Source organism: Capricornis sumatraensis, chromosome 21, assembly GCF_032405125.1.
Source record: "Capricornis sumatraensis isolate serow.1 chromosome 21, serow.2, whole genome shotgun sequence".
Classification (NCBI taxonomy): domain Eukaryota; kingdom Metazoa; phylum Chordata; class Mammalia; order Artiodactyla; family Bovidae; genus Capricornis; species Capricornis sumatraensis.
In genome coordinates, this window is record NC_091089.1 from 2,923,005 (window position 1) to 2,948,747 (window position 25,743).

At 42.2% G+C, this 25,743-nt stretch overlaps 1 protein-coding gene across 1 annotated transcript in view; it reads left to right on the forward strand.

Moving 5' to 3' along the window:
- The window catches only part of PARD6G (par-6 family cell polarity regulator gamma), a 73,414-nt gene that overhangs the window by 16,425 nt on the left and 31,246 nt on the right, over positions 1-25,743 (forward strand). The window contains exon 2 of the mRNA XM_068993985.1: positions 23,695-23,917. Coding sequence (XP_068850086.1) covers positions 23,695-23,917 — 223 coding nt within the window. The remainder of the gene's footprint in view (positions 1-23,694; positions 23,918-25,743) is intronic.

Here is a 25,743-nt window from a genome sequence, read left to right on the forward strand (position 1 = left end):
ATATACTGTCTAGGTTGGTCATAACTTTTCTTCCAAGGAGCAGGCGTCTTTTAATTTCATGGCTGCAATCACCATCTGCAGTGATTTTGGAGCCCCCAAAAATAAAGTCTGACACTGTTTCCACTGTTTCCCCATCTATTTGCCATGAAGTGATGGGACCAGATGCCATGATCTTCGTTTTCTGAATGTTGAGCTTTAAGCCAACGTTTTCACTCTCCTCTTTCACTTTCATCAAGAGGCTTTTTACCTCCTCTTCACTTTCTGCCATAAGGGTGGTGTCATCTGCATATCTGAGGTTATTGATATTTCTCCTGGCAATCTTGATTCCAGCTTCTGTTTCTTCCAGCCCAGCGTTTCTCATGATGTACTCTGCATATAAGTTAAATAAGCAGGGTGACAATATACAGCCTTGACGCACTCCTTTTCCTATTGGGCATTCAGTGCAATCTTAATGAATGAATGAATGGGTACTAAAAACTAGCCCATAACAGTAACTAGCAAGGTGCTTACTGGGATGTTCATGACACAGCTTTTTAGACTTTAGTGTGCACCTGAGTCCCTGGGGATCTTGTTAGACCACAGATTCTGAGTCCCTAGGCCTGGGGCCTAAGGTCATGCATCTCCAGCAGGTTCCAGGTGTTGCTGGCGTTGCTGGTTCAAGGAACACACCTTGAGCAGGAGTTGGAACGGGGCACAGGCAGGAGTCCAGGCCTGGGGCTGGGCCTTGCTGCTTTGTTCTGTGTTCAGCCCGAGTACAATATTTTTCGATCTGATTGGGTCACATTGGAGACTTACCCTTGGGTTGTGTTTTCTCTCACTTTCCATATTGTAAAGGCTTCCTTGAGTCCTTCAGCCCTTTCTAATACAGCACTTCTGTTGGCTTCATCCTGGGAGCAAGTTTAATCTGTTTGATGAGCTTTTACAGTTTCCACTTTTCACCTTTGTGCATATTTTGATGATGATTTTCCATCAGAATCTACCTGTGCTTCTGATGTCCTGTGATTGCTTTCACCTGAGAGGCCTGGGGTGGCGCCTTGGTATGGGTGGGGCTTCGGGGTGGGGCCTCGGTGGGCGGGGCCTTGTGGGGGCGGGGCCTCTGCTGCAGGGTCCGGAGTGCTTGGCTGGGATTCTATCTGCAGTGAGGAGCTTGGGAAGATGAGTAATGTGTGGGTTACCTTTTAACTTCACGTTGTAAGACAGACTTTAATTACAAGGGGTCGGTCGTCTGTGAAAGAACACAGTAACTCCCTAGATGCCCTGAGTATGTTCATGATAAACACAACATTTCACAACAGGAGAACAAGCTGAGGAATCCTGGGTGCTTCAGCCCCAGGCTCCTGCCAGGGAGCAGTCAGTGGATATTGGAATGTCTAGGATCCTCCTTGGTCCCTCAAGACTGGGGCAGTTTCAGGATCACTGGAAGAGTCTAGCCCTGAAGGATTTTCCAAGGAAAGTACTGCTATCATAGTCACAAAATGTCCCTTGTGGCACTTACAAGACAGGAGCCAGATGACTTGACCTTTCTCATGTTCAGGAGCATCTGCAAGTCCAAGATACATACCTACCTCCTGGGACTATAAACATCCAGCAAAAGAATGTTTTTCAAGTATAGCAGATAAGTGAAAAAAATCAGAGTAGACCAGTGTGGACCGCGTGCTGCTTGTCAGAGAAGAGGGCAAGGGGACACAGGTCACAGACCCTGCTCTCACGAGCATGAGATGCCTTTTGAAGGGACAGAGGACTGAAGTCATTGGTTCCTGTGGAGGCTGCTCACTGAACACCTTTTGAATTTTGAGCTGTGTGGTTCTATTCCATTCACACCATAAAGAGAAATATACCAGGCTCTAAGATCCTAATTTTTCTTTAAAAAAAAAAGCATGTTGGAGAAGGTTGAGGAGTGTCCTCTCCCCCATGCAGAGCTTTAGTCACTGGGCCTGCCCAGGTGGGGCTGGGACGGCTGCAGGACAGGGAGCCCTGGGCTCCCAGGGCACCTCAGTGTCACACCACACACTGGACCTAGATTTCCCTCCTTCTTTTCTGTCCGTCATGAATCTTGCTGCTTTCTCCAGAGTGACTGTGTTCACGGGCACGAGTAGTCAGCTCTGTGGACTGCCTCCAAGGTGAAGATTATCGTGAGCTGTGTACGCAGGAGGGAAAAGAATGTTGTTGTGTTTTTTTAAGAGTATTTTAAGGAAATGATGAAGGAGGATAGAAATTCAGAGTTGCAGATATTTGTCCTTAAAGTTCAGTTCCCCCTTTTTTATGAAAACTAACCTGAAAGGGTGGAGAAGGTGATGGCACCCCACTCCAGTATTCTTGCCTGGAAAATCCCATGGATGGAGGAGCCTGGTGGGCTGCAGTCCATGGGGTCCCGAAGAGTTGAACACGACTGAGCGACTTCACTTTTCACTTTCATGCATTGGAGAAGGAAATAGCAACCCACTCCAGTGTTCTTGCCTGGAGAATCCCAGGGACAGGAGAGCCTGGTGGGCTGCCGTCTATGAGGTCGCACAGAGTCGGACACGACTGAAGGGACTTAGCAGCAGCAGCAGCACCGGCAACCTGAAAGGGGAGGTGAGCTGGGGGTTGGGGGTGATTGAGCCAGATACAGTGGCAGAGAGTAACCAGAAACATCTCTGGATATCAGTTACCTGTATCAGGGGTCGAGGAGGGGGCAGCTTGAAAGCTACAAGAACGTGGTATGCTTCCTGCCCCCACAAAGCTGTCAGAGACACAGCCCCATGTGCACCGTCACCTCCCACAGCCTCTCCCCAGGTGTGGAAACAGTGGCCCTGGGGCCACCAAGGGACAGCACATGGGGTCAGGTGTAGGAGCCCTCCCCAGACAAGACAACAGCATGAAGGCCCGAGGTGCGAAGACAGTACCATTTATAATCTTCCTCTCCCTCCTTTGATGTTAGATCAGCAGGAGGGTGCTTTACTCAGACTAGGTTTCTTTGGGAATGATATTCCAGTGTAAGCCAGAAGTACATCTTAATCATCAAAAATATGCTAGAGTTTTTAAGTGAAAGTAGCCAAGTGACTTTAAGATGAAACCTGGGGACCGTGATTTCAGTTGTAAAAAGAAGGAGCTTTTTGGTTGGTTTGAAGTGGCAGTAGCTTAGTGCTGCAGACAGAATACAGGACCAGAGTTGGGAGATGGGTCTGTTTCCAACCTGGAATCCATCAGCTCAACAGCTCTGGGCAGATCTCTCTCCAAGCCCCTCAGCATAGGAGTTCAGAAGTGCACTTCTAGGGGGAACTTATGGTTTAGTTGTGGGCATGAAGACAGCCAGTAAGACTTGCTGCTGCTGCTGCTGCTGCTAAGTCACTTCAGTCGTGTCCGACTCTGTGCGACCCCATAGACGGCAGCCCATCAGGCTCTGCCGTCCCTGGGATTCTCCAGACAAGAACACTGGAGTGGGTTGCCATTTCCTTCTCCAATGTGTGAAAGTGAAAAGTGAAAGGGAAGTTGCTCAGTTGTGTCCAACTCTTCGGGACCCCATGGACTGCAGCCCATCAGGCTCCTCCATCCATGGGATTTTCCAGGCAAGAGTACTGGAGTGGGGTGCCATCGCCTTCTCCGAGTAAGACTTGTAGTGCACACCAAATGAGCCTGGCATGTGCTGAATTAAATATGTTTCCATACGAAAGGGATTTGTTTAAACATATGGATAACTGTAGAGAGAACTCCTCAGGTCTCAAGAAAAAGAAAATTTTACATTTTTAACTTGGAAAGTAAGAGATAATTATGGTAGTGGTAATGAATGAACCATAGAGTGACGTGACTTTGGATGATGAAAATACATTTGTATTGTCAAAGACTTGTGGCTCCAAAAGCATCATTCATATAAAGTTTTAGCTTCTACATTGGACAAGAGGGCCTGAGGGCCTTTTGCCGTTTGGGGTCAGGGTGGAGATGGGCATGTGAAGGAGGCAAGTCCTACCCTGTTCAGAGTGCCTGCCCTCTGTCTTCCCTACCAGTTCAACACTGTTGGACCAATTCAAACTGGAAAAGCTTGCCCTTCCAGCTTAGATGAAGTCTCACATCCTGTTCTCCTCTGCAAGGCCCAGCAGTAATGGGAGTGGGGGCTTCCCTGAGTTCTTAATACATCTTCATCATCTAAACTGATGTGTGCTGACGGGGGATGCCAGACCCTTAGTCTCTTAGTGTTTTCCATCTGCCTGGAGCAAAAGCAGGGCCTCCATGTGCACCAACCAGTCTGCCACCACCTTCTGGAGTTTCCATATTTCTCAACACAAACTTCCAAAAAGCCTTCAGTTGGCTGTTAATAATAATTATTCTTAGGCTTCTCTGTTGGCTCAGTGGTAAAGAATCTGCCTGTTAATGCAGGAGATGTGGGTTCCATCCCTAATCCAGGAAGATCCCACATGCTGCAGAGCAACTAAGCCCATGCCCCACAATGACTGAAGCCCGAGAGACCAAGAGCCCGTACTCCCCAACAAGAGAAGCCACCGCAATGAGAAGCCCATGCACCGCAGCTAGAGAGCAGCCCCTGCTCGCTGCAACTAGAGAGAAACCCAAACAGCAACGAAGACCCTGCACAGCCAAAAATAAATAACTAAATAATTTTTAAAAATTATTCTTCGAAGTGAAAGGTAAAACGCCCTATAAACTACAATTCATATGAAATAAAATTCATATCTTTGAAGTATAAATTCAGTAGGGTCTAGTATTTTCAGAATTGTGCAGTCATTACCATTATTTAATTTTAGAACATTTTCTTCAGCCTAAAAAGAAGCCCCATACCCATTAGCAGCCATTCTCAATTACTTACTACTTCTAGCACCTAGAAACCACTACTCTACTCTCTTTATGAATTTGCCTGTTCTGTATATCTCATATAAATAGGATCATACAACATATGACCTGACGTGTCTCATGTCTTTCATTAAGGTAATGTTTTCAAGGTTCAAATTTGTCATACTTCTTTCCTCGTCATGGACGAATAATATTCAGGAGTAAGAGCATGTATGACTTTTGGTTTATCCGTTCATCAACTGAGGAGTTTTCACTCTTTGGCTATTCTGAATAACGCTGTTATGTACGAGTTTTTGTGTAGACCTATGTGTTCCTTTATCTTGGGTACATACCTAGGGGTGAAATTTCTGGGCAATATGGCAATTCTTTATTCAACATTTTTAGGAGCTGCCAAACTGATCACCAGAATAGAGACATATTTTATATTCCTACAAAAACGTATGAGAGAGTCCAGATTCCTCCACATTCTTACCAACACATTGTCGTTTCTGTCTCTTTTTTTCCACATCAGATGGCACACAGGATCTTACTTCCCTGACCAGGGATCGAACCCATGCTCCCTGCAGTGGAAGCATAACATCTTAACCACTGGACAGCCTGGGAAGGCCCTGTCCCCTATCTCTTTGATCATAGTCATGCCAGTGGATGACATGGTGGCTTATTAGTTTTGATTTGTATTTTCCTAATGACTAATGATGTTGAACATCTTTTCATGTATTTATTGGCCATGTGTATATCTTCTTTGGAGAAATCTCTATCTAGTCCTTTGCCCATTTTTAATAAGGTTGTTTGTTGTCATTGAGTTTTAAGGGTTCTTTATATATTTTTGGTGCAAGTCCATTTTATATATAATTTGATAATTTTCCTCCCATTCTGTAGATTATCTTTTCACTTTCCTACTGCACAGAAGTTTTCAGTTTTGATGAAGGCCAATTTATCTAATTTTTCTCTTTTGTTTCACATGCTTAGTATCATATTGAAGAAATTATTGCCTAACCAAAGTAATGAATGTAATCCTATGTATTCTTCTAAGAGGTTTATAATTTTAGGTCTCATATTTATGTCTAGGATCCAGTTTTAGTTTCAGTTCAGTTCAGTTCAGTTCAGTCGCTCAGTCATGTCCGACTCTTTGCGACCCCATAAATCGCATCACCAACTCCCGGAGTTCACTCAAACTCATGTCCATCAAGTCGGTGATGCCATCCAGCCATCTCATCCTCTGTCGTCCCCTTCTCCTCCTGCCCTCAATCCCCCTCAGCATCAGAGTCTTTTCCAATGAGTCAACTCTTCGCATGAGGTGGCCAAAGTACTGGAGTTTCAGCTTTAGCATCATTCCTTCCAAAGAAATCCCAGGGCTGATCTCCTTTAGGATGGACTGGTTGGATCTCCTTGCAGTCCAAAGGACTCTCAAGAGTCTTTTCCAACACCACAGTTCAAAAGCATCAATTCTTCAGTGCTCAGCTTTCTTCACAGTCCAAATCTCACATCCATGCATGACTACTGGAAAAACCATAGCCTTGACTAGATGGACCTTTGTTGGCAAAGTAATAGCTCTGCTTTTCAATATGCTATCTAGGTTGGTCATAACTTTCCTTCCAAGAAGTAAGCATCTTTTAATTTCATGGCTGCAATCACCATCTGCCATGATTTTGGAGCCCCCCAAAATAAAGTCTTACACTGTTTCCACTGTTTCCCCATCTATTTCCCATGAAGTGATGGGACCGGATGCCATGATCTTTGTTTTCTGAATGTTGAGCTTTAAGCCAACTTTTTCACTCTCCTCTTTCACTTTCATCAAGAGGCTTTTTAGTTCCTCTTCACTTTCTGCCATAAGGGTGGTGTCATCTGCATATCTGAGGTTATTGATATTTCTCCCGGCAGTCTTGATTCCAGCTTGTGTTTCTTCCAGTGCAGCGTTTCTCACGATGTACTCTGCATAGAAGTTAAATAAGCAAGGTGACAATATACAGTCTTGAGATACTCCTTTTCCTATTTGGAACCAGTCTGTTGTTCCATGTCCAGTTCTAACTCTTGCTTCCTGACCTGCATATAGGTTTCTCAAGAGGCACAGCAGGTGATCTGGTATTCCCATCTCTTTCAGAATTTTCCACAGTTTATTGTGATCCACACAGTCAAAGGCTTTGGCATAGTCAATAAAGCAGAAATAGATGTTTTTCTGGAACTCTCTTGCTTTTTCCATGATCCAGTGGATGTTGGCAATTTGATCTCTCGTTCCTCTGCCTTTTCTAAAACCAGCTTGAACATCAGGAAGTTCACGATTCATGTACTGAGGAAGCCTGGCTTGGAGAATTTTGAGCATTACTTTACTAGCATGTGAGATGAGTGCAATGGTATGGTAGTTTGAGCATTCTTTGCATTGCCTTTCTTTGGGATTGGAATGAAACCTGCCCTTTTCCAGTCCTGTGGCCAACGGAGAGTTTTCCAGATTTGCTGGCATACTGAGTGCAGCACTTTCACAGCATCATCTTTCAGGATTTGAAGTAGCTCAACTGAAATTCCATCACCTCCACTAGCTTTGTTCGTAGTGATGCTTTCTAAGGCCCACTTGACTTCACATTCCAGGATGTCTGGCTCTAGATGAGTGATCACACCATCATGATTGTCTTGGTCATGAAGCTCTTTTTTGTACAGTTCTTCTATATATTCTTGCCACCTCTTCTTAATATCTTCTGCTTCTGTTAGGTCCATACCATTTCTGTCCTTTATCGAGCCCATCTTTGCATGAAATGTTCCCTTGATATCTCTAATTTTCTCGAAGAGATCTCTAGTCTTTCTCGTTCTGTTGTTTGCCTCTATTTCTTTGTGTTGATTGCTGAGGAAGGCTTTCTTATCTCTCTTTGCTATTCTTTGGAACTCTGCATTCCGATGCTTATATCTTTCCTTTTGTCCTTTGCTTTGCTTTTCTCTTCTTTTCACAGCTATTTGTAAGGCATCTCTTTTCCATGGGGATGGTCTTGATCCTTGTCTCCTGTACAATGTCACAAACCTCCGTCCATAGTTCATCAGGCACTCTATCTATCAGATCTAGTCCCTTAAATCTATTTCTGAAGTAGGAGTCCAACTTCACTGCTTTGCCTGTGAGTATCAAATTCTCACAACACCATTTGTTGAAAAGATTACTCTATGTCACCATTCAGTAGTCTTAGAATTCTTCTCAAAATCAATTGATCACAAATGTAAGGGTTATTTTCCTGGACTCCCAATTTTATTCTATTGATTATATGTCTACTCTTATGCCAGCAGTACACTGTAAGTTTTGAAATTCAGAAACATGAATCCCTGCTGTTCTTCTTTTTCAAGAATCTTATGGATTTTCTGGGTCCCTTGCATTTCCATATAAATTTTAGGGACAGCTTGCCAATTATTGTAAAAAGGCAGCTACGATTTTGATAGGGCTAGAAATGATTCTATATTAACAGTCTTCCAGTTCATAAACATTGAATCTTTTTTTCCCTTCCTTCCTTCCTTCCTTCTGTCGTTCCTTTCATGCCATAAGTAACCATCTGCTTCCTGAAGATGTCTGCCAATAACTTTGAGAAAAATACTTGGCAAAATGCAAACTCATCAGAGAATTATAGGTAATATATTAGAAATGAAGAACAAGATGGCTACTATTCCAAAAAAGTCTTACTTTATGAATTAAAGGCTGTTTATTTTGTCCTTTTTACATGTCTATATATGTGCTCACACTATTCAGGTCTTCTTTAATTTTTCAACAATACTCTGTACACTGTAGTTTTCAGTATATGAGTCTTTCACTTCTTTTGTTACATTTATTCCTAAATATTTTAATCTTTTCTGATGCTATTATAAATGAAATTTTCTTAATTTCATTTTCAGTTGCTCATTGCTAGTGTACAGTAATAAAATTTATATTCATATGTTGATACTGTTTCCAGCAATCATACTGAACTCATCTATTAGGTCTAATAAGTAATTATTGCAGATTCCTTAGAGCTTTCTACGTATAAGAATGTATCATTTGGGGATAGACATATTTTTAATTCTTCCTTTTCAAACCAGATGTCTTTTATTTTTTCCCTAGGTGCCCTGGGTAGAACCTGTAGCACAATGTTAAACAGTAGTTGTTAGAATGGAAATTCTTTCCTTGTTCCACATCTCAGGGTGAAAATCTCTGTCGTTAACCATTAAGCACGAGGTGTTGGGACCTTCCTTGTGGCTCAGATGGTAAACAATCTGCCTGTAGTGCAGAAGACCCAGGTTTGATCCCTGGGTCTGGAAGATCCCCTGGAGAAGGGAATGATTACCCATTCCAATATTCTTGCCTGGAGAATTTCATGGACAAAGGAGCCTGGTGGGCTACAGTCCATGGGTTGCAAAAGGTCAGACATGACTGAGCAACTAACACACTTTCAGGGTTTATTTGGAAACAGCAAAAAATTGCAATTTGAGCATGCAATCTATGGCAAACCACAGGCATGTTCACAGAACAAAGGAAAGGAATCTGCTTTTATGGGGAAAATGGGGAAGTTGCAGGGTCTGTTCTAAGTGAAAGTTCATTGGAGGAAGGTAGAAGTTCAGACTGATGATGGCTTCTCATTGGTTGAGCTGTGATGTTTCTCATTGGCAGGACTGTTGCTGAGCAAGGAGAAATTCTTCCTTTGGGATAGTAATGTAGTCACTTCCTGTTTGGGAGTGCAAGGTATGCTTCTTCCTTTGAGGTGTGTACATGAAGATCAGTGTGTGCAAATGATGGTGAGTGGTAATGTATGAGAGCTCCCTCTGCAGGTCATTCCCAACTCTAATTTTAGTTGAGGTCTCCTTTATTAATTTCCAGAGGTTACCTATGGATTTTCGTAGAAGCCCTCTATCAGGGTGGAGAAGTCCCCTTATATTCCTAATTCATTGAGTATTTTAGATCGTTAAAATGTGTTAGATTTTGCCAAATGCTGCTTCTGCATCTACTGAGATGATCATGTGGCTTTGTTCTTTATTACTATTATATACTACATGATGTTCAGGTGTTAAACTAATCTTGCATCCCTGTGATAAATCTCACTGGTCATAATGTATTGTTCTTTTTGTATAGTTCTTTACTGGATATGGCCTACAAGTGTTTTGTTGAGAATCTCTGAGTCTCTATTCACAATGGATATTAGTTTGTAGTTTTCCTGTAATGTCTTTTTCTGGCTTTCACAGGGTAATAATACTTCAAAGAATAAGCTGGAAAATGTTCCTTCTCTTTTGCGTTTTAGATTTGTGAAGAATTGGTGTTATTTATGTAAATGTTTACTAGAATTCACTAGTGAAGCCATATGGACATGGGCTTTTCTTTGTGGGCAGTTTCAAAATTACTAATTAAATATCTTGTAATAAGTTTAATCAGGTTGTCTATTTCTTGTTGAGTCAGTTTTGGTAATCTGTGTATTTCTAGGAATCTATCCTTTTCACCTTGGTTATCAAATTTGTTGACATACAGTTATTAGTAGCATTCCTTTGTCATAGTTTTAAAAAGAAAACTTTTAATTTTAGAACAACTCTAGATTTATAGAAAAGTTGAGAAAATAGTACAGAGAATTTCCATATGTATACCACATCGAGTTTCCTCTGTTATTACCATCTAATGTTAATAAAATCTAATGGTACATGTGTTATAATAGGTCTGTAAATATTGTACATTTCAATGGAATGCATATTTATTTTTCCTTCAGTTTAGTCGCTCAGTCATGTCCAACTCTTTGCGACCCCATGAATCGCAGCACGCCAGGCCTCCCTGTCCATCACTATCTCCCGGAGTTCACTCAGACTCATGTCCATCGAGTCAGTGATGCCATCCAGCCATCTCATCCTTGGTCGTCCCCTTCCCCTCCTGCCCCCAATCCCTCCCAGCATCAGAGTCTTTTCCAGTGAGTCAACTCTTCGCATGAGGTTCTCATCTAATACTCTTTTTAGCTTTGTGTTTCAAAATCCTGTACAGGATACATTATATTTGTTGTGATATCTCCTTAGGTTCCTCTTGACCATGAGAATTATGCTCTGTTTTGTACTACCTCTATAAGTTGAATGTCGAATTTAATCCATATGTTGAACCCTTAATCCCCAGTTTGATGGCATTTGGGAGTTAATTAGGGTTACATTAGGGTCATGAGGGTGGGAAACTCGTGATGCAATTAATGTCCAGAGGAAAAGACACAAAACTGCTCCATCATGTGAGGACACGCAGTATGAAGGCAGCCATCAGCAAATCAGGAAAAGAGCTCTCACCAGATACCGAATCTGCCAACACCTTGACCTTGGACTTTCCAGCCTCAAGAACTGTGAGAAAAAAAAATTCTTGTCTAAACTAGCCAGTCCATGGTATTTTGTTATAGCAGCTCAAGAGGGACCTGAGCAGTTTTAAGGAGTGTTGGTCACTTCTTAAAAATCCACTATCTTTTGTGGATTGTCCTTCAGTGAGATTTGCCTGTTGGGCTTCGCATTACTGTACAGAGAGTACTGGTTTGGAGAGGAAGACCGCAGAGGTAAAGTGCCATTTTCATCACATCTTATCAAGAGTGCACACGGTCAACATGGCCCATTACTGTTGCTGTTGACCTTGATGACACAGCTGGGAATGTTTTCCCCATTTCTCCACTTATCCTTTCTCTCACTTTCCATACAGTATTTGGGATGAGCTCTGGGTTATGTTCTATCTCCTTGAAGGTGTGTATCTACGTCAATTACTTGGAGTTCTTCTGCATGATAGATCTGTCTATTCTCTCCCAATTACTGTTCAGCCATTTATTATGTCATTATGGACATGTGGACATTTATTTTGTACATTGAGTTTAATCCAGTACCACTACTGATTTTGTTGCTCATATTATACCAGCTTCAGCAATTTGGAGCCTTTTCAGTTGGTTCGCATTTCTCTTTGACATATCCGATGTTTAGGTATTTTGTTTTTAGCACTTTCTTACTGTCTGGTATTATAAAATTTCCCAGGCTCATCTTGTGTATTCTGTATACCATTTCTAGGTCAGTCAATTCTTCAAGGAGTTTCTTGGGTGTTAGGTATGATTGTTACTACTGTGATGCTTATGATCCTTCTTTTTTTAATATAAATTTATTTATTTTAATTGGAGGCTAATTACTTTACAATATTATATTGGTTTTGCCATACATCAACCCTTCTTAATCCCTTAAGCTCAATAGTAATGTTTCCTCTTTCATTCCTGATTTTAGTACTCTAAATCTTTTCTCCTTGACCCCTCCTACCTAAAATTGGTCAATTTTATTGATCTTTGATCTTTTCAAAAACCTATTTTTGCTTTTGTTATTTTCTATATTTTTTTCTATTCTCTATCACATTCTGTTCTAATCTTTATAATTTCTTACTTTCTACTTGCATTGGATTACTTTTGTGCTGTTTTAGTTTCTAATGGTGGTAGTTTTCAAAACTATGGTTTTTCCAATAGTCATGTATAGATGTGAGAGTTGGACTATAAAGAAAGCTGAGCACTGATGAATTGATGCTTTTGAGCTATGGTGTAGGAGAAGACTCTTGAGAGTCCCTTGGACTATAGGGAGATCAAGCCCATCAATCCTCAAAGAAATCAGTCCTGAATATTCATTGGAAGGACTGATGCTGAAGCTGAAACTTCAATACTTCAGCCACCTGATGCAAAGAATTGACTCATTTGAAAAAAACCCTGATGCTGGGAAATTGAATGCAGGAGGAGAAGGGGACGACAGAGGATGAGATGGTTGGATGGCTTCACCGACTTGATGGACATGAATTTGAGCAATCTCTGGGAGATGGTGATGGTCAGAGAAGCCTGGCATGCTGCAGTCCATGAGGTTGCAAAGAGCTGGACAGATTGAGCAACTGAAATGAACGGTGGTAGTTTAGGTTATTGTTTTGAGATCTTTTTTTTTTTTCTTTCACTCTGGCTATTTATAGCTGTGAATCTCTTTTAAGCACTGTGTTAGCCAAGTCCCATAAATTTTTGTATGGTGTGTTTTCATTTTCTTTAATCTCTTTGTGTTTGCTAATCTCCATTGTGATTTATTCTTTAACCCATTGGTTATTTATTGAGTGTGTTGTTTAATTTCATCATATTTATGAATTTCCCCAATTTCCTCCATTGTTGATTTCTAATTTCATTCCATTGTGGTTGGAATTATACATATTTTGTATTATTTCAGTCCTTTCAAATTTATTAAGGCTTGTTTTAGGGTCTAAAATATGATCTATCTTGGAGAATGTTCCATGTGACAGATTTGCCTAGCTTTTGTTTATTTGGGAATATCTCATTTTTCCTTCATTTTGGAGGATGGTTTTGCTGGATATAGAATTCTTGGTTGATTTTTTTTTTCCACCCACAACTTGGAACATGTCATTCTGCAGCATTTTAGCCTCTGTGGTTTCTGATGAGAAGACAATTGTCAATTTATTGAGGATCATTTGTACACAACAAATTGTTATTCTCTTGCTGCCTTCAAGATTTTCTCTTTGACTTTGGGTTTTGGTAGTTTGACTATAATGCATCTAAATGTGGGCCTGAGTTTATCCTACTTATAATTTGTTGAACTTTGGGATATGTAAATTAAACTTTTTCATCAGATCTGGGAAGTTTTTGACCAGTGTCTCTTCAAATATCCTTTAGCCTTTTTTTCTCTCACTCTCCTCTAGGACTTCCAGATGTGTTCCTTGGTATGCTTGATAGTATGGCACAGATAGAACATCGCTAAGACTGTTCATTTTCCTTCACTTCTTTTTCTTTTCTGCTTCTCAGACTGGATACTCTCAACTGACCTATCTTCAAGTTTGCTGATTCTTTCTCTGCCATGTCTAATCCACTGTTGAGATTAGGGAATTTTTCATTTCAGTTATAATTTTCAACTCTAGAATTTCTATTTGGTTCTTTTCAAACAAAAGATTTTCATCTCTATTATTCTCTATTGGTGAGACATCATTTCATGGTTTCATTGAGCTCTTTGTGTATGGTTTCCTTCAGTTATTTGTAAGTATTTACAATAGTTTATCTAAAAATCTTTGTCTAGTATGTGCAAATTCTGGGCCAGCTCAAGGACAGTTTGCATTGAATGTTTAACTCTGTTTAGGCTTTTTTCACTATTTCTTTGTATATCTCATAATTTTGTTGAAAACTAAATATTTTAAATAATATGATAACTCTGAAAGTCAGATATGATATGATAACTCTGAAAGTCAGACTGTTCCCTCAAAGGTTTGTGGTAGCTGCTACTGTTTGTTCAATAACTCTCCTGGGTTAATGCTGTAAAGTGTATTTTTTCCTCATATGTGACCACTGAAGCTCTGCTCATTTAGCTTAATGGTCATCTGATGATTGGACAGAGATATCATTAAATGATTTGAACCAATAAGTCTCCCATCCTTTGGTTTATATGTATGTACTAGGGTACATTTTCAGCACTCCAGCAGTTTACAGCTTTGCTTTAGCCTTCAATTCCTGATTGCACAGAATCTCACAGTCAGCCAGCTATGAGAGATTGCAACATTCTCAGGTCTTTCCTGACCATGCCCACAGTCCTGCACATGTATGTGCACTTATATATTTCCAGGAATATATCAGAGCTTATCAAAGCCTTCTTCAGACAACTCACTCCCCAGCATTTCAAAAATGTTCCTCTATTTTTCTATTGTAGTAAAATTTACCATCTTAGCCATTTTAGGGGTACAGTGTAATGGTATTAGTGCATTCACATTGTTGTGCAGTCATCACACTATTATACTCATAACTTCTCATCTTTAAACCCTATACTCGTTATGGGCTTCCCAGGTGGCACTAGTGGTAAAGAATCTGCCTGCCAGTGCAGGAGCCTCAGGAGACACGGGTTAGATCCCTGGGTTGAGAAGATCCCCCGGAGGAGGGCATGGCAACCCACTCCAATATTCTTGCCTGGAGAATCCCTGGCAGGCTACAGTCCATAGAGTCGCAAAGAGTCAGGACTGAAGCGACTTAGCATGCATGCATGCATACCCATTAAACAATAACTTCCAGGAGTTCCCTGCAGTCTAGTCATTAGGGCTTTATGCTTCCACTGAAGGAGGCATGGGTTTGGTCCCTGGTTGGGGAATTTTTTGAGGAACCTCCCTACTGTTTTCTACAGTGCTCTAAAGTTCCCATTTCCTCATGTCCTCCCCAACACTTGTTTTCTGGTAGTCATCCTAACAGGTAAGAATCACCACATTGCTTTTTATTGTCTTTGTCCTAGTTGGTACGTTGACTCAGGTATTTTTGTGGCAATTCCTATGCCCTATGCAGTAATCTTCATACATTACAACCCTGTGAAAAGAATTTTGAGAATTACCTGTATAGTGAAGTGAAGTGAAATTTGCTCAGTCATGTCTGACTCTTTGTGACCCCATGGACTGGAATTCTCCAGGCCAGAATCCTGGAGTGGGTAGCCTTTTCCTTCTCCAGGGGGTCTTCCCAACCCAGGGACTGAACCCAGGTCTCCTGCATTACAGGCAGATTCTTTACCAGCTGAGCCACAAGGGAAGCCCAAGAATACTGGAGTTAGTAGCCTATTGCTTCTCCAGGGAATCTTCCCGACCCAGGAATTGAACTGGGGTTTCCTGCATTCCAGGCAGATTCTTTACCAAGTGAGCTATCAGGGAAGCCAATATATTTTGAAGTTTACATCTAAGTTTTCTTGTAGTAAATGTAGTTGATTACCCCAAGGACTGTAGCCTACCAAGCTCCTCCATCCATGGGATTTTCCAGGCAAGAATACTGGAGTGGGTTGCCCTTTCCATCTCCAGAAGATCTTCCTGACCCAGGGATTGAACTCAGGTCTCCTGCATTGTAGGCAGACACTTTACCATCTGAGTCACCAGGAAAGTCCCTAATAAATGTAGTTACAAAAGATAATTTCCAGAGATTTCCCTGGTGGTCCAGCGGATAAGACTCAGAGCTCTCAATGCAGGGGGCCTGGGTTCAATCCCTGGTCAGGGAACACGATCCCACATGTGGCAACAAAGACTGAGCATGCTACAGCTAAGACCCAACATAGCCAAATAAATAAAGATTTTTTTAAAAAAAAAAAAAAGATAATTTCTATCACGTTGTAAAAATTCCATTTAAAAATGAAACTTGTACTATATAATCTTTATTCATTAAACAATTGCTGCTGATTGTTCTTAACAAATGTCCTGAGGAAAGGGCTTTTCCCAACAAGTGAGTTCTGACTCAAGCTAAATAAAGACAAACCCTGTGAACAGGGCTTTTCTAGGGACCTGTGAAACAGGTTTAATGATGACAGCTCTGTGCATATGGTGCTCTGAGGTGAGCTCCAAACCAGTTCTGCCCCCTGTAAAACTATTAGGCTGCTGGTTTTCAAAGCTGAGGAACAGAGCACAAGAAGTTAAAACACCGTAAAGCTTGCCACTCTGAGATTCAGATGCTTTTCTGGAATAAACACACCTTGCATTGTTGCTTGCAAACCTTTGATTAATTTCCAGAATTCTCAAAAAGTTGGATTTTTTTACTCTCTTTGCCAGTGCTCTCACTGCTTTTATGGAGGAGCAGATTTGTGCTGATCATTACTCCACTGTTTTAGAAGTACTTCAAGGTTAACTTTTAGGACAACAAATAACTTGTGTTTCCCAAGTTCTTAGCTTTATTGGGTTTCTACCACTCATTTTGCCTCTTTGCTTCTTGGCCAAGGAAAGGCTTCTCACTGAAAAAGAACTTTATCAGAAACATAGTTTACTCAATAGCATATTATGTTTGTAGCAACTGAGTCCTAGGTATTGTTCATTCAACAAGCATTTGTCAGAAGTATCCCTTCTTCCTGAAGGAAAAGAGTGTCAAAATAGATAAGATAGATAAATCTTTGTTTTGAAATTATAATGGTCATTTTATTACTTAATATTTTAAAGGAAATAAAAGTGAGTTTCATTTAAAGACTGATTCATTTTTGCTTACTGACTTCCTTATTTCATTTGAGATAACTAAAAATTTTAAAGAAGTGAACTCCACCCTCCCTTGCCATTTTTACTATTCTATTGAATAGTAGGAATAACAGGTATGGTCAGCTGTAAAATTCAATAAATATTAATGCTTGATTCTTTCTTTATTATTTACATATTTTCAAAATAGTAGGTTGGGACTTCCCTGATGGTACAGTGGATAAGAATCCATCTGCCAGTTCAAGGCACATGGGTTTAATCCCTGGTCCAGGCAGACTCCACATGCCACAGAACAGTTGAGCCTGTACACCACGACTACTGAACACATACTCTCAACAAGAGAAGCCACTGCAATGAGAAGCCCACACACCACAACACAGAGTAACCCCCACTCACAGCAACTAGAGAAAGCCTGCACAGTAACGAAGACCCAGTACAGCCATAATTGGAAAAAAAAAAAAAAATAGTAGGTCGGTTCCTAGGAAACTTCCAGAAATTATCATCCTTATCAATGATAAACACACAAATGATCCACTGTTGGGAGATTATTCAAACTAGTTCCTGAGTCCTTTTGATATGACCCTAATAGTCTTTGATCATTCCTTGCCTCTTAGAAGGATGAGATTCATAGGCTCATATGAATTTCTTGACTCATATCCAGAATTAGCCAGTTTGATAAGGAACCCTAGATCTTTTTTGAAAAATTGCGTTAAATACACAGAACAAAATACACAAAGCTAGTGGAGGTGATGAAATTCCAGCTGAGCTATTTCAAATCCTAAAAGATGATGCTGTGAACATGCTGCACTCAATATGCCAACAAATTTGGGAAACTCAGCAGTGGCCACAGCCCTGGAAAAGGTGTTTTCATTCCAATCCCAAAGAAAGGCAATGCCAAAGAATGGTCAAACTACTGCACAATTGCACTTATCTCACACACTAGTAAAATAATGCTCAAAATTCTCCAAACCAGGCTTCAACAGTATGTGAACTTCCAGGTGTTTAAACTGGTTTTAGAAAAGGCAGAGGAATCAGAGATCAAATTGCCAACAACCACTGGATCATGGAAAAAGCAAGAGAGTTCCACAGAAACATCTATTTCTGCTTTATTGACTATGCCAAAGCCTTTGACTTGTGGATCACAACAAACTGGAAAATTCTGAAAGAGATGGGAACACCAGACCACCTGACCTGCCTCTTGAGAAATCTGTACGCCGGTCAGGAAGCAACAATTAAAACTGGACATGGAACAACAGACTGGTCCCAAATTGGGAAAGGAGTACATCAAGGCTATATATTGTCACCCTGCTTATTTAACTTCTGTGCAAAGTACATCATGAGAAACGCTGGGCTGGAAGAAGCACAAGCTGGAATCAAGATTGCTGGGAGAAATATCAAGAACCTCAGATATGCAGATGACACCACCCCTAAGGCATAAAGCAAAGAAGAACTAAAGAGCCTCTTGATAAAAGTGAAAGAGGAGAGTGAAAAAGTTGGCTTAAAGCTCAACATTCAGAAAACGAAGATCATGGCATCTGGTCCCATCACTTCATGGGAAATAGATGGGAAAACAGTGACAGACTTTGTCTTCTTGGGCTCCAAAAGAACTGCAGATGGTGACTGCAGCCATGAAATTAAAAGACGCTTACTCCTTGAAAGAAAAGTTATGATCAACCTAGACAGCGTATTAAAGAGCAGATACGTTACTTTGCCAACAAAGGTCCATCTAATCAAGGCTATGGTTTTTCCACTAGTCTTGTATGGATGTGAGAGTTGGACTATAAAGAAAGCTAGAGTGCCAAAGAATTGATGTTTTTGAACTGTGGTGTTGGAGAAGACTTTTGAGAGTCCCTTGGACTGCAAGGAGATCCAACCAGTCCATCCTAAAGGAAATCAGTCCTGAATATTCTTTGGAAGGACTGATGCTGAAGCTGAAACTTCAGTACTTTGGCCACCTGATGCGAAGAGCTGACTCATTTGAAAAGACCCTGATGCTGGGAAAGATTGAAGGCAGGAGGAGAAGGGGACGACAGAGGATGAGATGGTTGGATGGCATCACTGACTCAATGGACATGAGTTTGAGTAAACTCAGGAGTTGATGATGGTCAGGGAGGCCGGGCATGCTGCAGTCCATGGGGTCGCAAAGAGTCAGACACGACTGAATGACTGAACTGAACTGGAGTTGATTTAAAGTATGGGTGTGTGGAGTGTGTGTAGGTTACATTCAAATATTGCAGCATTTTATGTAAGGGACTTGACCTTCTTAGGATTCTGCTGGAATAAAGGTAGGACTGTCTTCACCACTTTTCAAAGCCTTTTTACTCTGTGGATATTGTCCTCTGATGAATAAAATTAAGTTTTTAAGAATTCTAGTGTCTTTTTTAATTTTGTTACCTGTGTCTTTGGTGTCATATCAAGAAATCATCACCAAACCCGGTGTCCTGAAACTTTCGCCCTATGTTTTTGCTCAAGAATTTTATAGTTGTATGTGTTATATTTAGGCCATGGATACATTTGAGTTAATTTTTTATAATGGTGTTAGGGAAGGGTCCAACTTCAATATGACAAAATTATTTTATTTTTTAATTTTATATTTTTACTTTCCCATTAGATCAGATCAGACAAGTTTCTTCTAAATGAAGGAATTAGCTGGCACAATTCATTGCCATATAATTCTTGGTATAATTACCAGAAATTGAAAAAGTTAATGGCTTTAATGACTGGGCAATAAATCTTCCAAGTCACATATTTTCCAAATCTGTTTTCAGCAAACTTGAATGTGGTCCTAATTGAATTGTCGTCTAATGGACTGTTTGAAATAATTCTAATCATAGGCTGCTCTATGGATATTTCTGGCACAAGACTTGGTGAGACTCACAGGCTGAGCATCTCTGTGCCTTCAGAGCTCACTGCTGTCTCCTCCTGTCACATGAAAGGCCTCTCAGTACCAACACCATGACAATGAGAAGCAGCAGAAGAATCACTGCTACCCATGCCACATTTAGCAATCAGTACTTCTCATTAAACCAAAGTTTTTTAAATGTTTACTTTGGAAGGCTAATAATCATTTGTCAAATCTTATAACTATGTTCCAATTTGATTTAATAATTCCAAAGACAATTAGAAACTTTTTTACTGTAAAAATCTATTTTTTTTACATTACTTGATTTATAAATGCGATAAAATACACATGCATAAAATTCACTGTCTCAGCCACTTTTTAGCATATAGTTTGAGGTGAAGTGAAGTGAAAGTCACCCAGTCACGTCAACTCTCTGCAACCCCAAGGACTGTAGTCGGCCAGGCCCCTCTGTCCATGGAATTCTCCAGGCAAGAATACTGGCGTGGGTAGCCCTTCCCTTCTCCAGGGGATCTTCCCAACCCAAGGACAGAACCCAGGTCTCCCGCACTGCAAGCGGATTCTTTACCAGCCGAGCCACCAGGGAAACCCAGTGTAGTTCAGTAGTGTTAATTACATTCACATTGTTGTGCATCTACTCCAGAACACTCCCATTTTTCAAAACTAAAACTCTATACCCAACAGAAACAACTTTGAAATATTTTCACAAAGAGAGACTTACGGCCTCAAGGGTAATGTTTAACTTCAATTTATCTAATTTTGTTGTAGAGGAGAGTGATAGGGTAACCAAGCATAAATTATTAGGATAAAATATCAGGATTAAATTCTCCTGGGGCAGTGCAATGGAAACCAAAGATCAAAGAGAAAAAAACCACCTTGTTGGATTTTTTGATTAGTATAAAAGAGCTCGTTCATTCTATTTTAAAATATATGTTGGTAGTATCAAATGACTATGACATTTAGATTTCATTGACTATATTGAAAAGATCATATGATAAAATATTTATTTTTAAATAAAATAATTACAGCATGCTGAAAATTAGGGCTTCCCTGGTGGCTCAAACAGTAAAGAATCTGCCTGCAATGTGGGAGACCTGAGTTCAATCCCTGGGTTATGAAGATCCCCTGGAGAAGGGCATGGCAACCCACTCCAGTATTCTTGCCTGGAGAATCCCTTGGACAGAGAAGTATGGCAGGCTACAGTCCATGGGGTCACAAAGAGTCAGACACGACTGAGTAACTAAGCACAGCACAGCTGGAAATTATATTCTTTGCAACTATTTATTTTTATTATGAAAAATTTAGATGCCAACTTAAAAGTGTATTATCCCTTTTATACTGGTAGGTTTTTCCAAAATTTTTGACAGGATATGTCACATGTGAAGACTGCTGCATTAGGAGAGAGGGATCCCTATGGAATACTGAACCAAAATTGAAATTCACTGGAGAATCACATCCTAATGTGTTCAGCATCTCACTGTGGACTGTGTCTCCACAGCAGGACTCATGAAAGGGTAGCCGCTGAGCTTCACCCTTTTGTCTGTTACATTATTCCATAATCAACCTGTAAAACAGCTACCAATTTCAAGGAAAGTTTTAAGAAAAACTTGCATTACTGTGCCTGGCCTAGGTTAGGAAGTAAGTTACACAACTGTATCAAAAGTCTATCTTTCCCTCCCAGCACCACAGAGTAAAAGACAGATGGGAGGAGAGGTTTACAAATCATGTATCTGATAATGAATTATATGCATATATATATATAGAGAGAGAGAAATCTATACATATGTAGAGAGAGAGAAAAAGTGAAAGCACAGCAGTGGTTGCAGGGTCAGGGAGCCAGGAAATGGTAGTTACTGCTTGATGGGAGCAGAGTTTTAGTTTTACAAGATAGAGTGAAGGCGGATGATAGCGCCCTTGGTTGTACAGCAGTGTGAAAGTACTTAATGCCACCGAACTGTATACTTAAGAATGGTTAAGATGGTGAATTTTATGTATATTTTGCCACAATAAAAAAAGTTCGAAAAAAATGCTTTTATCATCTCACATTTCACACTTCTTTTTGCCCAACTTTGGAACTCATTCAGCAAATGAAGCATAGGCAGCCTCTTTATCAAACACAAACCAGACTTGCTTTCTGTCAGGAAAAACTCAGAATTCATCTGCATTTCAAATTAACATGTATTTTGAGGAAAAGTACTAAAAGAACTATGAAACAAATTGAATTTCATCTGAGATTAATACCAAGTGCAGTCAAGACTATAACACTGCAGAACTAACCTATCTAATACACTGCTGCTTCTCATTACTTAAATATGTGGCCTAAGGCTAGAAGTAGGGAGGGGGACAAGGTGTCTGATGTCCCTTGGAGGGAAGTGAGTGTGTTGTATCCAGTTTGGGGGAATATTTGACTGAGGTAAAAGTCAAAAATAGTCTTACTGGTTTCATTAGATATGATTAAACTCTTCTTGTGTATTTAGTGAAAATGAGGCAAGTGTTGATAAAAACTAATTGCTCTGGAAATTAGCATATGTGAGATAGCATACAGGAAAGATGATGGGTGACTTTTATTGAAATAAACATCATGATGTGACTGGATAACTGATTATGAAAGAAATCACATTAAACTTGTGTTGTCTGCTTGATCTCGTGTCTTGAAAAGTTTTGCCAGCCTAGGATGTCTCCCTGTGTGTAAGAGGGGGTGTGCCTTGCTCCCCGGCAGCCTGGCAGCCTGCTCATGTGTGCCTCCTTAGAGAAGATATTAAGAAGTAACAGGGAGACGGCAAGGGGATAGAGGAGAACACACCCCTGGACCTCAGCGTGTGGAGCAGGCTTTAGTTTAATTAGCCACTGAAGGTGGATTTTCCCAAACTTGAAGTTTTTTTTATTTCAGGGGCAATGAAGAATGGTGTTTTCCTTTGCTTTGTAAAAGGGAAATAAGATCTGAGTCTGTTTCTCAGGGATCTGTGTAAGTTGAGGTCTGGAGATATTCCCTTTAAGTCAGTGGTTTTATCTGAGTGATTCCCAGACCAGCAGCATCAGCTCCTCCTGGGCACTTGTGAAAAACACACATTCTTGGGCTGCATTCCAAAGCAGCCAGTTCCAGAACTCGGGGGTCCTCCATGACTGATGCCTCCCCAAATTTTAGAGCCGCTCACACCTGCATGGTTTGAGTTGCATTGCCCTTGTAGTTGACATAATGTCTAGGTGATGTAACTATTAGTTTTATGTAAACATTAGACATTTCATTTTTGTGTGTTTTGGAACCAATGTAATTAGTTTTCAGTTATATAGAAGAGCACAAAGTCTGTCCTGCCTGATGAATAAAGTTCCCTTTTGCCAAGTGAGGAACAACAGCGTGTCCTAAGCCAGCAGCCTCAGGCCAAACAAACAGGCGGTGTCCTTAGATCGCTGGACAGGTCAGCCTGCGGGAGGTGACCCAGGGTACGCCTAGCAGGTGGCCTGGAGGTCTGCAGGCAACGCTGTGGGCATTTGAGCCAGAGCCAGGGGCTGACAGGAAAGAGGTGGGCCCGGCTGTTTCCCAGAGCAGGGCAGCGAGCTGCATCTTTTTTAAAGGGACCTGCTCTGTCTTTTTAGCCAGAACCCATGCTCCTGTCTCCCAGAGGTTTGTGAAGCATGGTTTTCACCAGGTTTTCTTCTTCTTTCAATTTTGCTGCCACTTGTGATCCTTTTGAAGTGTAGCCATTTGGTGTTTTTAAAATGCAAATCATATCCAGTCATTTCCTTCCTTAATATTAAAACTGCCCAGGACTTCCCATTCCCCTTAGGGGAGAGTTCAGAAGTTGCAGCTGGCCTTTGTTTCACTCATGCCTCTTAAGTGTCTGATGGATGTCCTGGGCTGTGCAGTGTGGCCCAACCTGGGGATGCTCCAGGGTCCCCGGTGAGGAGGGACCCCCACCCTACAGCCTGAGCTGCGCACCTCTCCTGGGGTCCGCAGGACAGGGGTCCATGCGCATGAACTGTTCCCCCATGCTTCCGCCTCCCTTCTCTTGGGGCTCCACGAGGACTGGGGTGCCGATGCAGCCATGTCCAGGCCTCCGGGAGGCCCAGTCATGATGCCTCATCTCCAATGCCCGTCCCTGCTGTTCACGCACCGCTATCTGTTTCCTCCTAGTTTGGAGCCGAGTTCCGAAGGTTCTCTCTGGACCGCCAGAAGCCTGGGAGGTTCGAAGACTTCTACAAGCTCGTCGTGCACACCCACCACATCGCCAACACCGAGGTGACCATTGGCTATGCGGACGTGCATGGCGACCTGCTGCCCATCAACAACGATGACAACTTCTGCAAGGCCGTCTCCAGCGCAAACCCCTTGCTCAGGGTTTTCATCCAGAAACGAGGTACTCAAGAGGCTGAGCCCATGCTCCTGCTTGGTGCTCATTTAAAAAATAAATACACTTTCCAGTTTCATCTGTCATTTCAGAACCATGTTATTCTGATTTCTTTTTTTAATTTATTTTTTAATTGGAGGAAAATTGCTTTACAGTGCTGTGTGGTTCCTGCCGTACAACAAAACAAATTATGTATATATCACCTCCGCCCATCCCACTCACTCTGTTTTCTGGCCTTTGATAAGAGACTAAAGAAATTAAGATCTGTTTGGTCAACATTAATTTCTTAGAAAATATTCTTAACAATATTTAAACTGCATTTTCCACCTGAAATTGTGTTGACTCGTGACTTTTAAATACTGAGGAAAAATGACATCTATATTTTCAGTATTTTAACCATAGTCATTAGCCAGTAACCCAAGAATTAAAGTAAAGGTTGTTAGTATATGTTTTCCACTGTCTTTTTAGGGTTGGGAAAAAATGTAAGCTTTAGATTATAACTTTGGTTGGTTTTTAGCTCTGAAGGCCTGTAACAGCAGTATAACTTCATGTGAAAATAAATCGCTAACATGGGTTAATGATTGAGGTGGGGGCACTCCGGTGGATTTATTCTTCAGAGCTGCACATTAGACTTGTTTTCTTGTCTCTGGACTTGGGAGAACCTTGACAATTCTAAATACCGTCCTGAAGAGAAGGACACTAGCAGGGAAGGCCTGGCGTGGGGAAAGGGCGCTTTCCAATTCCCGTGTGTGGCGACTGTCCCTCCCTCCCTGAGGGGCCTCTGCGCTGCCCTGGGGGAGCAGTGTGTGGGCGGGGCCCCTGCTCACAGTGTTCTCTGCTGGGACCCCACCGTCTGGGGAGGAGGGAGACTGGCCTTAGTCCCTGGGGCTGCCAGCATGGGGCCGGGGGCCTGGTTCTCTCTCCTCCACCTGAGTCCCTGCTTGACTGACAGTGTTCTTACATCGCTCTCCACCAGTTGTCCTGTGGCGAGGGGGCCACACAAGCAGAGGGCGCTGAGCATCGGCCAGGGCCTCCTGTGTGCGGTGGTGGAGGGGACGTGGAGGAGGGCCCGCAGGGGGGCCGCTGACCTCACCTCGATCTGGTTCTCTGGCACCAGATCAGAAGTGCTGCATCTGCGGCCCTGGTTGAGCCGGGTGTCCTGCTGCTGGTCCCGAAAAGTCAACACAGCTGCCACTTCCTCACGGTGACGGGGGTGGGGCGGGCGCGGGCGCCCCCGTGCAGTCGCCGGGGCTTCGGGCCCTCCGCGGCCCCTCCTTCTGTGTGGCTACACCTGCACCCACTGCCCCGCACGGCTGGGTGCCTGTTCTCCTGCGACCCCCTCAGCCAGGCCTGATCTCGATCAGCCTGCACCGCCGCCATCCTCTCGTCTCTTTGCTCTGGCTTCTCAGTGTTGTATCGTCAGTTGCTCCCAGGGCTGGTGTGTTGGCCAGATCCCACGTCCACAGCTCTGCCGGCCATCCCAGGTTGTGGCGTCGTCTCCCGAGGTGCAGAAAGTGAGGCGTGGGTGTGAAGCCGTGCGCATGTATGAGAAACGGGTCTCTGTGCCGCTGGCACGTGCAGTGGGGTGGGAGGCACTACGGGCGCCCTCGTGACACACCTGTGACGTCAGCTCACCAGGGGAGGCGGGACGTTGCCCGCGGGGCCGCACACAAGGCTGTGCTGCTCGGGCGTGCGGGCTCAGGCCCCGCGGGCTCAGGCCCCGCGTCCTGTCCTTTGTATTTTGGCTTTTTCCCTGGCCTCACAGAAGTGGCCCAAAGAATAACCAGCTGCCTCAGAGCTCTAACCCTCTTGTAAGCATTTCGAGCGTCGGGGCT